The sequence below is a fragment of the Exophiala dermatitidis genome (assembly GCF_000230625.1).
Source record: "Exophiala dermatitidis NIH/UT8656 unplaced genomic scaffold supercont1.1, whole genome shotgun sequence".
Lineage (NCBI taxonomy): Eukaryota > Fungi > Ascomycota > Eurotiomycetes > Chaetothyriales > Herpotrichiellaceae > Exophiala > Exophiala dermatitidis.
In genome coordinates, this window is record NW_008751646.1 from 3,723,270 (window position 1) to 3,735,927 (window position 12,658).

General features: G+C 51.8%; 7 protein-coding genes across 7 annotated transcripts; 5 read left to right on the forward strand and 2 right to left on the reverse strand.

Annotated features, from left to right (window-relative positions):
• Positions 1–9: 9 nt before the first annotated feature.
• Positions 10–1,821, forward strand: HMPREF1120_01320 (ubiquitin thiolesterase; the record flags this gene model as incomplete). Its single annotated transcript, XM_009155333.1, has 1 exon — positions 10–1,821. The coding sequence occupies one exon, from the start codon at positions 10–12 to the stop codon at positions 1,819–1,821; it is 1,812 nt and encodes a 603-aa protein (XP_009153581.1).
• A 569-nt stretch (positions 1,822–2,390) lies between these two features.
• On the forward strand, positions 2,391–4,250 carry HMPREF1120_01321 (NAD+ kinase; the record flags this gene model as incomplete). The annotated part of the gene is made up of 4 exons (XM_009155334.1): positions 2,391–2,453; positions 2,586–2,636; positions 2,697–3,925; positions 3,971–4,250. 4 exons carry the CDS (start codon positions 2,391–2,393, stop codon positions 4,248–4,250), a joined length of 1,623 nt encoding a protein of 540 aa, XP_009153582.1.
• Positions 4,251–4,678: 428 nt separating this feature from the next.
• On the forward strand, positions 4,679–5,413 carry HMPREF1120_01322 (uncharacterized protein; the record flags this gene model as incomplete). The annotated part of the gene is made up of 1 exon (XM_009155335.1): positions 4,679–5,413. The coding sequence occupies one exon, from the start codon at positions 4,679–4,681 to the stop codon at positions 5,411–5,413; it is 735 nt and encodes a 244-aa protein (XP_009153583.1).
• A 410-nt stretch (positions 5,414–5,823) lies between these two features.
• Positions 5,824–6,596, reverse strand: HMPREF1120_01323 (uncharacterized protein; the record flags this gene model as incomplete). The annotated part of the gene is made up of 3 exons (XM_009155336.1): positions 6,462–6,596; positions 5,953–6,378; positions 5,824–5,885 (listed from the first exon to the last, which is right to left on the reverse strand). Exons 1-3 carry the CDS (start codon positions 6,472–6,474, stop codon positions 5,824–5,826), a joined length of 501 nt encoding a protein of 166 aa, XP_009153584.1. The 5' UTR covers positions 6,475–6,596.
• A 621-nt stretch (positions 6,597–7,217) lies between these two features.
• HMPREF1120_01324 (uncharacterized protein) lies at positions 7,218–9,209 on the reverse strand. Its single transcript, XM_009155337.1, has one exon. The coding sequence runs from the start codon at positions 9,067–9,069 to the stop codon at positions 7,468–7,470; it is 1,602 nt and encodes a 533-aa protein (XP_009153585.1). The 5' UTR covers positions 9,070–9,209; the 3' UTR covers positions 7,218–7,467.
• Positions 9,210–9,699: 490 nt separating this feature from the next.
• Positions 9,700–10,218, forward strand: HMPREF1120_01325 (uncharacterized protein; the record flags this gene model as incomplete). Its single annotated transcript, XM_009155338.1, has 1 exon — positions 9,700–10,218. One exon carries the CDS (start codon positions 9,700–9,702, stop codon positions 10,216–10,218), a length of 519 nt encoding a protein of 172 aa, XP_009153586.1.
• Positions 10,219–10,707: 489 nt separating this feature from the next.
• Positions 10,708–11,925, forward strand: HMPREF1120_01326 (4-nitrophenyl phosphatase; the record flags this gene model as incomplete). Its single annotated transcript, XM_009155339.1, has 1 exon — positions 10,708–11,925. The coding sequence occupies one exon, from the start codon at positions 10,708–10,710 to the stop codon at positions 11,923–11,925; it is 1,218 nt and encodes a 405-aa protein (XP_009153587.1).
• Between the last annotated feature and the right edge of the window lie 733 nt (positions 11,926–12,658).

A 12,658-nucleotide genomic window follows, 5' to 3' on the forward strand; every position in this document is an offset into this window, starting at 1 on the left:
CCCTTCGACATGAACAGCCTCTCGACCAGCGCAGATGAGAGCCCATTCTTTGAATCTGCTTTCCAGAGAGCGTCCTATCCTACGCTGACCAAGCTCAGCTCGACTCTTGCCCTTCTCATCCTCGCATATTATGCTGTTTCATTCCTCGATGCCTGGCCGTCTACTATCAAGCGATCCGTATACGAATCCTTGATATATTTCGTCCCCTCAGCCGTCATATATGCCATACAACAAGGCATGGTTTATTCTGGACGTCTAGGACTGGAAGACGCAAAATTTACAAGAGCTGATTTCGGGGACACCCAGGCTAAACAACAAGCGATTCAGAGAATCTTCGGACAACCGCAACTGCCGTTCGCACTGGGCAAGGTTCGCAGCCTGTCGGGAGTGGGAAAATACATTTCATTGAGCGACGAAATTCGTCCAGCGGGACTCGGAAATTGGGACAACTCTTGCTATCAGAATAGTATCCTGCAAGGGCTGGCTTCCCTGCCTGCGTTCTTTGAATACGTGGCGCGCAGTTTGGAACAATGCGAGTTATACGGTCCACTGGCGGACACGCACAGGGCTTTGCTGGGGCTATTTGAGCAGCTCACGGATCTGAACCCTCGCAAAACCACTGTCTGGACTCCCAATGTCCTCAAATCCATGGATAGCTGGCAACAGCAAGATGCGCAGGAGTATTTCACTCGGCTGCTGGAAGCCCTCGAGAAGGAATCGGATGCTTCCATTCGGGTGCGCAAACGTCGTTCTGTTCCCGGTCTGGAAAGTCTTGATGCTGTAAGCACCTCTCGAGATTCACGGCCAGCCTCCGAAATCGCACCAGATCCAGACCTGAGTCTCATCCAACTAGTACCTCGAAATCCCCTGGATGGCATGACCGCGCAGTGCCTTGAATGTAGGACTTGCGGGTTCACAGAAGGTTTCTCGTTCAACCAGTTTAATTGTCTCACGCTCAATATGGGCCGCCGCGGTCCTTCAGACCTTGAAGATCTACTTGATGAGTATACTATGCCAGAGGATATCGACGGGGTTGAGTGTGAAAATTGCACAAAACTGGCACATGGTGGCGCCGAAGGTGACGACGAGTCGGAGCAATCGGCAAAGGAGACAGCAAAGCGAAAGCCTGTGCTAAGGACGAAGACGAAGCAGATTACAGTGGGAAGGTCACCCAGAGACTTGATTCTGCACATCAACCGAAGTGTTTTCGATGATTATGGGAACCAAATGAAAAACAGAGCAGCACTCGCCGTTCCCCTGAAACTCTCCTTCCTCAGCCGATGGTGCGCGCCAATTGTGCGGAGTGATACCTCGGTGCAGCGGGTATATGAACTCAAATGCATGGTGACACATTATGGCCGGCATGACAATGGCCACTACGTGGCGCTTGGACAACGTGGCAAGGACTGGTATTCTTTCAATGATGATTTCGTGACAAGAATCGACGAGGAAGAGGTCTTGAACACGGGTAATGGATTCATGCTCTTCTACGAAGCAGTCCCGTTAGAGGTACAAGTTGATGGTACGTTGAATCCGGCAGAGGGTAGTGCGGTTGTTGAGAACGGAACGGCCAGCGTCGAAATCGACTCGGGCGACGATAAGCCGGAAAACGCAGCGACATGGTCGCATCCAGACTCGAACAGAGACGAGCAGGACTCAGTATCTATGCACGATTCATCCGCCGAAACTTCACCAGGGTCCGCGCACCCTTCATCTGCAGCCTCTGAATCGAGTGTGGATGATCTCGCAAAGCGCAAGGGACTAAATGATCCCTTTCCAATGTCGACCAGTTGTTCATCAGCCATGGGCGGAGGAACATAACTCGTCTAAGTCAGACATGGCTACTGTGCTTTGACATGGACAACGCCCTATGAACGAAATTATGATTAACGAGAAGCGAAAAAAATTGATACCCAGGATGTTTGGCGCTGGTAATGGTTACATAGATTTCTTTGTGATGGCACCTTACAGCCCACGATCATTTGTCTCAAATAATGCAATGTCAACAGGTGCAATGGTAGCCGACGGAGGCCTTGTTAGGCTTTCCAGAGGTTGGATGCTGGCCATGGCTATCAGCATGACAAAAGATTTCCCCTATATAATGTTGTATTAGTAGTTGTTCACCTATAGTTCGTAGAGAGCATGGCATGTGCATTCCTAAATCGGATGCTTAATCATCACTGGCACCTCGAAAACTGCGGGTTTGGCGTATTTACTCACGGCCTGCGGTTGTCGTCATGACCGATTGGGCTGCGACGCTGTTGTCCTGCCCGCGGTTTCCGCAACAGATTTTTGTACACTTTGGACAAGTATGTATGTCTTAGGGACGAGTTAAAAGCAAGGTCCCCAAGCAAACTCGGAGGCGGGCTCATCTCAGAGTGCGCGACAGCATGTCCGGAACAAGCGGTGTGCCGCATCTCAGCAGGAGGATCAGCGAGTGTTTACCAGGAAATGTACGTGTAACCACGAGCCAGAGGAATCCAAAGCACATGTTCGGTCGCTCCGCCAGAAAAGAATTGCAAAGCGTCGCGTTGCTGCGATCATGAAATCCAAGTCTCTGCGATTGCAATGCTGACAATGCGTAGCAGTTCCAGAGTGACTCCAGCAGCGAGGATGAGTACAACCGCAAGATCGAAGTGAGCCTACCGCGCAAACCTTTTCTCCTATGTTCAGCACCAACAGGTCTTGACATCTAGGTCGTCTTTGATTCTGATAGCGCCCGCCGCCGCAAGTCCTCCGTGGTACTTTCGGATCATCCTGAGATAGAAGTACCAATCAGACACCGGTCACAACGAACGAAATCCCAATGCATGGTTCATAAGTTGGTGGAGAAAACCACCCTCGGCCAACAGCCCCAAGTGGAATCGAAACTGGAACAAATAGACGAGGTTGATACACCGCCGTCAACGGCACGAAATGGAGACAAGTCCAGCAGGGAGGAGTTACGCGCGACAGAATCCCGGTTGCTGACAAAGAAGCAATTGAGCGATATGGCCATGAGCGTCAGATCTCTGGCCAAAAAGTTGTCCAACCTCAAGGTTAAACTCAAGATCCGCTCGATTTTTCTGCTCACAAAGGTGTACGATAAGACTTTGATTGTTAAGACCAGAGAAGTCGCTCGCTGGTTACTGTCTAAGGACAGGGCGGTTCCATACATTGTGTATGTGGAAGAGACGATGAAGGACAACCAGCAATTTGATGCCCAGGGCCTGATCGCCGAAGATCCTTCCTTCAAAGACCGGTTGAAGTACTGGACCGTTGACCTGGCCCGCAAGCATCCACACACCTTCGACTTTGTCATCACACTCGGTGGTGATGGAACAGTGCTATATGCGAGTTGGTTATTCCAGAGAGTGGTACCTCCAGTACTGGCCTTTTCCCTGGGTTCCCTAGGGTTCTTGACCAAGTTCGACTTCGGCGACTACCAGCATACACTTTCACAAGCGCTTAAGGATGGCGTCACTATCAGCCTACGATTGCGCTTTGAAGGAACTGTGATGCGATGTCTTAGACGAGATGATGACGCCGAGGTCCGAGATATCGTTGAAGAGTTGATTGGAGAGGAAACAGACGACCGAAACACCCATAGACCCGATGGTACCTTTGAGATTCTGAATGATATCGTCGTCGACAGGGGTCCTAACCCGACCATGTCGACTATCGAGCTATTTGGTGATGAGGAACACCTGACGACCGTCCAAGCAGACGGCATCTGTGTGGCCACACCCACCGGTTCCACCGCCTACAATCTTGCTGCGGGCGGATCGTTGTGTCATCCTGAAAACCCCGTGATACTAGTGACGGCCATTTGCGCGCACACTCTTTCATTCAGGCCTATCATTCTGCCCGATACTATCGTTCTTAGGCTAGGCGTGCCGTATGACGCTAGGGCAAACTGTTGGGCGAGCTTTGATGGGCGAGAGAGGTAAGTCCGCCGGGTTTCGTTGTTGAAACAGTCTAACATCTGCAGAATTGAATTATTCCCGGGGGATTATGTGACCATCTCAGCGTCACGTTACCCGTTTGCAAATGTAATGCCACCGGGTCGACGGAGTGAAGACTGGGTGAACAGTATATCAAGAACTCTACAGTGGAACTCTCGGCAGCGACAAAAAGCATTCCAGGAGTGGGATGGCGATATAGGGACTTCGAAAGAGAAATCGAAGAATAACCGGCAGCAACAGAAGGCCGAGGATGGGCAGGATCATACACGCGGTGAAGAGGGCCGGTCCGGATCGCATAAGATTTGAGTGGTTAACGACTTCAATGAAGAGTAGTACCAGTATGATTAGGGAGAAACATGGTTTAGCGAGAGTAGCACGTGTATTCCTCGATCAATCTGAACATAACTGTTGAGACTGTTATCAAAATCAGCGTATGGGGTCGTTGCAAGAACGCAAGGCTGTGGTCGCTCTGTGGTAAAAAGGGGCCCGGGGAACCTTCCCCGCTTGACCACCGTACTTTGTGCGTCACTTTATTTACAACGTAGGCTTCGACTCCGATACCACTTTAACAACACAACTCCGTGCAGGGAGCAACGTGACATGAGAGTACAACTACAACTTTCTTCCACAGACTACCACGAGGGCAGAGCCCATTAAAGACAATGGCAGGCGCGCCTCCAGGACAGATGGTGCCCTCGTACCCGTCCTCCCACACGACCTCGCCCTCAAGACACATGTCTCAATACTCCTCGACATCGAGCAACACTCTTGTGGGCGGCGGAGGCGGGGGTGCTACTACTCCGACGCCGGCGAGCATGAGCTCAACGACGCTCAGGTACCCATCGACCCGCAAGACGATCTACGACCGCAATCTGAACCGGTCACGGAACGCGGAACTCGGACGGTCCAGCTTCGCATATCTATTCATGGAAATGGTGTCGTACGCGCAGCGACGGGTCAAGGGGATCCAGGATTTCGAAAAGAGACTGAACGAACAAGGATATCCGCTGGGGCTGAAACTACTGGACCTGATGCTGTACCGCTCCAGCCCGGCCGGCAGTTCAGGCTCGAGTTCCTCAACTGCTCCCGCCGCAGGCGCTTCCAACCGTCCGTTGCGTCTCCTCCCACTGCTCACTCTGCTTACTACAAAACTGTACCCTTTGCTCTTCTCGCGGCCTGCCGATTCCCTCGAACAGTCAACCACCAACCCGGGCGAGTATATGATTATCGATAACACACCCTTGACTAACCAGTATATCTCGGTACCTAAGGAGATGAGTCAGTTGAGTGTTGCGGCTTATATTGCTGGTATTATTGAGGGTGTGTGCGACGGCGCTGGGTTCCCGTGCAAGGCCTCTGCCCACAACACGGGCACCGATGTCTGGCCTAACAGAACTGTGTTTCTGATTAAGTTCGAGGACCATGTCCTAGAGCGTGAGAAGGAGCTTGAACGCCAGGGGATCAAGTGATTGGACATGGCAAGGGAAAATCACCAAAAAAAGAGCTTCGGTTCTACAGCACTGGTGCGGGAAAGATACGCTGGCGTACTACCTGATAAAATTCCGATCAAGGTGGAATTGCTTTGAAATGAGGTGTGGAATTTGCTGCTATTTGATGCTTTCAACGTCCTGGCCGATAGCAGATCTCCCCGGCTACATTCGGGAAGATACATGACAAAGATGTCGGCCCATTCAGCTCGCCACTATCCAGCAACGAATATCAGCACACTGAGAGGATATTTCGCTCTCAAACTGTGGCTCGGACTATACCCCCAGCTACCTCGGATTGCATTGTCTCAGGCATGGTACATGTTGTTGATCAGCCATGGCCTGGAATCTGGACATTGGAACATCAATGTGGCCAAGGAGATCACTCCGAGTCACTCCCATGGCTCCGAGGTAGCACGGATTATGGCCCCGGTCAATTTCCCCTTGTCGGTGTCTACATGACTGCAAACAGTTAGATGCTGTATGCAAAAGCTGCCCCGTCGGGCGGAGAGCATACTCACCACTGATTGCCACATCGTCTGGCCGCGGCGGCGCATCAGGCGGACCCGGATCGGGTGTGGGCGTGGCCAGAGGAGGTGTATCGTATCGCTTGATGAATGGAGCAGCATCTCGACCATGCTCCTCAGAGATCGGTGGGCGCGGGGTAGGAGGACGAGGACCTGGCTGAGGTGGCGGTGTACCAGGTCCGTCCATCAACGGAGCCGCATCTTGACCACCACTCTTGTCAGAAAGCGGTGGAATTGGAGTCGGCGGACGAGGAGCTGGTTGCGGTGGCTGTGTACCGGGTCCCTCCAACAATGGAGCCGCATCTCGGAAAGCGGGCTTTGGAAATGGGGTAACTGGGGTCGGCGGACGAGGCTCTGGCCGAGGCGGCGGTGTACCAGATCTCTCCATGGCCGGACCCTGTGGAAAGTCGAAGATAATGCCTGTGACGGACAGACAGAAGTCAGCGACATTGAGGTCTTTCTCTCTGCAATGCTTGGCAAAGCAGGATCGAATAGGTACTTACCGGAAGACACCATCCTGATAGGGCTGTTCGAATGAAGTTGATACTAATATGATAGATATGATATATGTTTATCAAAGTCTGCTTGTGGGGTCAAGTCAAGAGTTGTTCTGGTTCTGGTTCTGAAGTGGAGAGTTGAATTGTTCGCTTTGCTTGATGGAGGAAAGGAAGAAGGAGAGAGCTTTGGAGGGCCATTCCATCTGGGCTTATATACCTTTTCCATTTTCCTCAAATGCAAACAGACAACACTCCGTTTGTCCCCAACCGCCGACTTGGGTCTTGCATCAGCGGTTCTGTCACAATTGCTCTGCTCATCTCCTGGTGTTGGTGGTCGAACGGTATCATCGGATACAAACGAAAAGGCAAGGCATGGCACCCACCCATCGCAAAAGACAAGGACTATCAGGTATCTTACGACTATGACTGAACTGAGGACGGATGTGTTTGTACCACCCCACTCTATTGGCCGTGGATCAGGCACTGTCCGTTGTATCGAACTTCGATCGCTTCCGATCTGGGTAAATCAGTCGAACTGCGACAGAACTACTAGTAGTCAGAGCAGATGCAGTCGCTCGCTGGCCGGCTGATGACCAGATACAGTACATTCCTCATCCATGGCATGATATTCGGCCATTTCTACCTAGTCATTACGGTCCGATGAATGACTACTGGATAGTTGGATCGGGCAGCCGTGGGACAAGCCCGTCGATGTACTGTAACAGCCACCAAACGGTTAAAAAGTCATGTACCATATGTATCCACGGAGTCAAGCAAAGTATGTCCACATTTTGCCAACCGACGGCGAGCCTTTGCATTAGGTAGCGGCATGAACATCGTGTCAGTCAAGCTGCGGCAACGCAAACCGGAAATGAAATTCTCTGAGAGAGAGTGACATATTGACATGCCGGGTCCATATTCTTCCTTCATTTCGTGGTCGTGATTAAGGTATTCGAAGAACTCTACATTATACACTGTTTTAGATGTCATATCACACTGCCTTTCCAATTCATCACCGTGCGCGCGCAGACTCCCGCTCTCTGTCCCTTGGACGGTCACGATTCCACTCCCCTTCATCGTCTGTATCGCGTCTCCGTCTTCGAGGAGACCGGGAGCGAGACCTAGACCTCGATGGAGAGTATGATCGCTTGCGACTATAGCGGCTCGTATCTCGGTCGTCATAACTGCTTTCTCTCCGCCTGTTTGACTCCCTGTCTCGGCGGTCATCATCCCGATGTCTGTCTCTGTCTCGTTGGCGATAAGAACCACGTTCTCGGTCTCGATCCCTATCATCCTTTCTGGAAGCGACTGCGGTTGCATTGGCGCCAGTCGGAGCCATCCCTCCGCCGCCACGGTGATTGTCAGGGAGGAACCTTTCATCCACTCCTTTCAAATCATTCCCAAACCCTCCCCCAGTACCTCTTCCCGCTCCGCCAATACTACCCTTCCATCTTTTCACATCCTCACCAAACTGGCCTGTGTCCTGACCCTTAAGATCAGTGTAGCGCGTCCGACCCTTTTTACCCAATTTAGTCATGTCCCGTAGACGCATGTATTCCGGCAGAGTAGATTTGTCCGTGACCTGGTCTTCGAAGTGAGCGCCCATGATGTCGCGGCGCCTAAGCATTTCTGCAGCCTCGTCGCCCTGGAAAAAGGCACCCTTATGATGGTACCGGGCAAGGAACTGCGCCTTGGAGCGACCCGATTCGCGTTCTTCGCGCTGCTTCTCGAGGAAATCTCGGTCTTCCTTCTCGCGTTCCTCGGCGGTCAAGTTGCGGCGACGCTCAATCTCCTCGAGCTCCTTCTCGCGTGCTATAAGGGCTTCACGATCCCGCTTCAACCGTTTCAACTCTCGCACCTTCCACGCCGCATATTCTGCTTCCGGATCGATGCCGTCGGTATCATCCACCATGGATTCGGGTAGCACATCATCGTCATCGTCCCATGCCTTTTTCCCCTGTGCCCGAGCCAGTGCGTCGCGTTCTAATTTGTCTTTGATGTATTGTTCGGCCTGCGCGAGACGGCGTGCTTGCATGTCAGCTTCGGATCCAGCCTCTGCTGTTGCCGCAGCACCGCCATTTGTCTCTGGTCCTGGAGTACCTGTGACCGATTGTTTCCGTGCATCCTTTTTTATGAATGTAGGCCGTTGGAATCTTCTCCGCGGTTCTTCCTCTTCGGAGGAGCTCTCTTCTTCTTCCTCCGATGACCCTTCTTCTTCTTCCGACTCGTCTTCCTCAGATTCGTCTACTTCCTCTTCAGACTTCGGCTGTCTCTGTTCCTGCTTCACAGGCGCCGGGCCTGTCTGTCCTAAAGAGGGCTTTACTGTCTGAGGTTGTGATTTTGCCTCATCTTCGGCTTCCGGTTCCGTAACAAATCCTTCCTCGTCCTCGTCCTCACTCTCTTCTTGTACTGCGGCACGAGCCTGCCGGGGCTGAGATCTGGTTGGTGGTCCCCGTTGCGGTTGTTTGGGTGGTTCTTGCTCCTTCTCGTGCTCCTCTTCGGATTCTTCGTCAGACGACTCTTGACCGGCTACTGGCTTTCCTGGACGATACCTTGCGGGCCGGGCTGGGTTTGCGGTCATCCGCTTCGTAGGGTTGGGCATAGGGGGCGGCATTTTGGTGTTTAATCAGGGAGTGGCCCGCCAGCAGGCAGATATTCTATCCGCCGAGCAACTAATTGTTAGCAGCCTCGAGCGTGGAGGAAATCGCAAGTTGTATTGTGTTTTATCCCAAGTGGGTTGCACGTCAATTGGGGCGGATTTACTAGCAGGCACTTCGCGACTATGCAGATTGACGTAGCCTTGTCCTGTAACAGACGAGCCTTGGCGACGGTGTGTCTATGCCGGTGCCGCTTCTACAACTTCACAAACATCTTGCTCTCCTGATTAATCAAACAGGGCTTCTACGCATCAGGGGCATGAAAAATAGCTAGGTGACCGGTTGATGCAACCGGCGTGAAACTTCAGTCATGTCCGAACAGCTGCAGTGAAAAGCATGAAGAGGCCGCGGCGTGCCTGCCGTTTGGGCCTGCGCGGATACTGCCTGATGATGCAGTCTGGTTCCTGCCGTTTGTACTTTTACTGACCAAACTCCTACTGACCTCTGCCACTGCATTAAGTTGGTTGCCTAAGGTAAGGCAGTCTTATTTCTCCCTGCGGTGTGATTCTACGCATCAAGTGAGTAAGATAATCTCGATTTATTCCCCCCTACGCCCTTTCATTTCCTTCTTACTACATTCAACTGGCATGGCGGACAAGACGCCAACCTTTCTCTCTCGATTGTTGGGAACATGGGAACTGCTCTCGTTCGTGGCAATAAACGTCGACGATCCCAAAGACATAACCTACCCCATGGGCGAGGCATGCAAAGGACAGATCATGTACAGCGAGGATGGTTACATGGCAGCTGTGCTACAATGGGGCTATGTCGAGTCTTACCAGACCGACTGGTTTCATGCTTCAATGGAGGAGTTTGCCAATGCAGGAAGGAAAACCATGGCCTACTGTGGTCCATTCTACCTCAATGAGCAGCCCGGTGACCACCAAAGAGTCTTTCATCATGCGGAGATCAGTATTCCCCCGAATTGGAACGATACAATCCAGCTTCGTTTGGCACAGATGACGGAGGAAGGCGGAGAAACCATTTTGACTTTGGGTCCGGAATGCCCGATGCAACAAGACGGTGTCTCTCGTGTCCTTCGTCTCAGATGGCACAAGTTGCCCAGAAATGAATCAACAAAAGCACCGGATGAGCATGTACTGTGAGCAGGAGATGACCGAGGTCAAACAACAAGCCTATACTTTGCTGGTGGGTTGCCATTTTATACTTTTCCACCAGTTGGTGTGGTTACTGATGTGTGGGCTGAAGATGTGATTGTACACAGTATTACGGAGGGACAATATAGTATCTGAAGAATGTAAGACATGGAAGCAAGATTCCAGACGCAGCAAAGATAGTTCTGGTGGCAGTCAGTAGATAAGAATTGTTGCTTTCAGTATTCCAACAATGGTGGGTGTTGCACACTCAGGTGTCCGAGAAAAGACGGTTCATTATTTTCTACAAGTTCAAGTTGTACTACCTTTTTGACAGCGTCATGGGCCCATCAGGCTGACCGGCTCAAGAAGTTTCCGGGCCACCCAGCCTGCACCTTCCCAACGGCTTGCAACCACTGCAAAATGTAGCCCCAACTAGGGTCAGGTCTTTAGCGGACTCTTCTTTTTCTCTACTTGTTCAAGACCATCTCCGCATTCGCTATGTCCGCCCAGGTAGGAAATGGCAGCGCAGTTCCCACTGAGTCGACGGGTGCCGACAAGGTGGCTGACCTCGCTTCGAGTGTGAGCCAAGTCAAGATCAACGAAGGACCTGTGCAGGCCGGAGAAACTCCCACCGTTAAATCCTCCCATGTGCCCTCAGAGCCTACCAACGGACCCTCCGCAAATTCTCAGGATGCGGCCACCCCGAAGAAGACGTTGAATCTGCCACGCAGCGCTGCGGATGGAATTATCAGGAAACCCTTTGCCGAGCCTCTAGAAACCGCAAAGCCTACACCACGACCGCCCTTGTCAACTGATCAGGAGGTCAAATATGAGACGTTGCTCAAGAAGGTGTCCGCATGGACCGGAATCCCAGAGACTTCTTCCAAAGGCTCAAAGACAAGGCCTTTGACAGATGCGGAACGCATGTGGCTCACTCGGGACTGTCTATTGCGCTACCTGAGGGCCACAACTTGGAACGTGGCACAAGCCGAGAACAGACTGAGAAATACGTTGGTATGGCGTTGCGAGTATGGTTTAGAGAAAATCACAAAGGATTACATTTCCGTTGAAAATGAGACCGGGAAGCAGGTGATTCTCGGTTGGGACATTAATGCAAGACCATGTCATTATCTGAGGCCATCCAAGCAAAACACCGAACGGAGTGACCGCCAAATCCAGCATTTGGTGTACATGCTTGAACGGTCAATTGACCTGATGCCTGTGGGACAAGAAACGCTTGCCCTGCTCATCAATTTCGCCGAGACAAAGGCTTCTCAGGGTGTGACGCTGTCTCAGGGGAAACAAACGCTCAATATCCTGCAGAATCATTATCCGGAACGTCTGGGTCGTGCTCTTGTTGCGAATGTGCCATTCTATATCTCGGGTTTCTTCAAGTTGATCACCCCGTTCATCGACCCGGTGACACGCGAGAAAATCAGGTTTAACGAAGACATGGGTTTACATGTGCCTCGGGACCAACTGATGAAGGAGAGCGGCGGCAATGTGGAGTTCGAGTATGTCCATGAGGAATACTGGCCAGCTTTGAACGAGCTGTGTGAGCTGAAAAGGTCCGAAGCTTGGGAGAGATGGGTCAAGGGAGGAAAGAGGATAGGCGAATACGAGGCTTATCTCAAGGGAGCAGAGCCTAGCCTAGCTGAGCGTGAGAAACAAGGGGCCACTGCGACAGGCCAAAATGGCAATGCAGCATCGGGTTGAAGATGGTATTAGATGGCGTTGGGTTTTGCCGAATTGCGGCACGCCACTGGCATTATAAGCATTGTATGCTATGAAAAGCATTTCTTTGGGTAGGTTTTGTGACTGCATCCACAATCCTCGAGGGTTAGATTGTGACGGGGCACCAGTAGACCAATTGATGTACGAAGACAAGAGTGATAATGCTGGTTGAACAAGAATCGCACTGTACTTCAAATTGTAGTATGTATGTTGGCTGTAGCAATCACATGCAAATCTGCAGGCTGCAAACCACGGCGCCCGAGTCCGCAAATTGAAGTGAACCGAACCCCAGCCCAACCCAACACACCCGCACTGGCACTGGCACTGGCACTGGCACTGCACTGCATCCTCAACCGCAGCCCGCCCACTGCATCCGTTATCCTTCAATCGTCATTCAACATCCCACCTTTCGGTTCAGCCAACCACACGAGTAATTCTTAGGTCGATGGCTTGAAGCCAACAGCGGAAACCATTGATTGCTTGCATCTTGGTTGTCTTATCTGCATACTAGTAGGGCTCGAAAGAATCCAGCGATCATCATTCACTGCCCCGTCTTTACCTGAAGACTCTCTAGCCTGACAATCCTCGTGCGCCGCCCACCTTCTCCACACTTTTGAAGCGTCACGGATCCCTCGTCCAGCATTTCTAATACCGCCCGGCCGCACCGTCTGTGCGAGACAAAGAAACACCTCCCCTCTCCAAGTGACAGAAGATG

Excerpts from the sequence above, each read along its gene's own strand:
- HMPREF1120_01324 (XM_009155337.1), bottom strand. The coding sequence starts at position 9,069 with ATGCCGCCCCCTATGCCCAACCCTACGAAGCGGATGACCGCAAACCCA.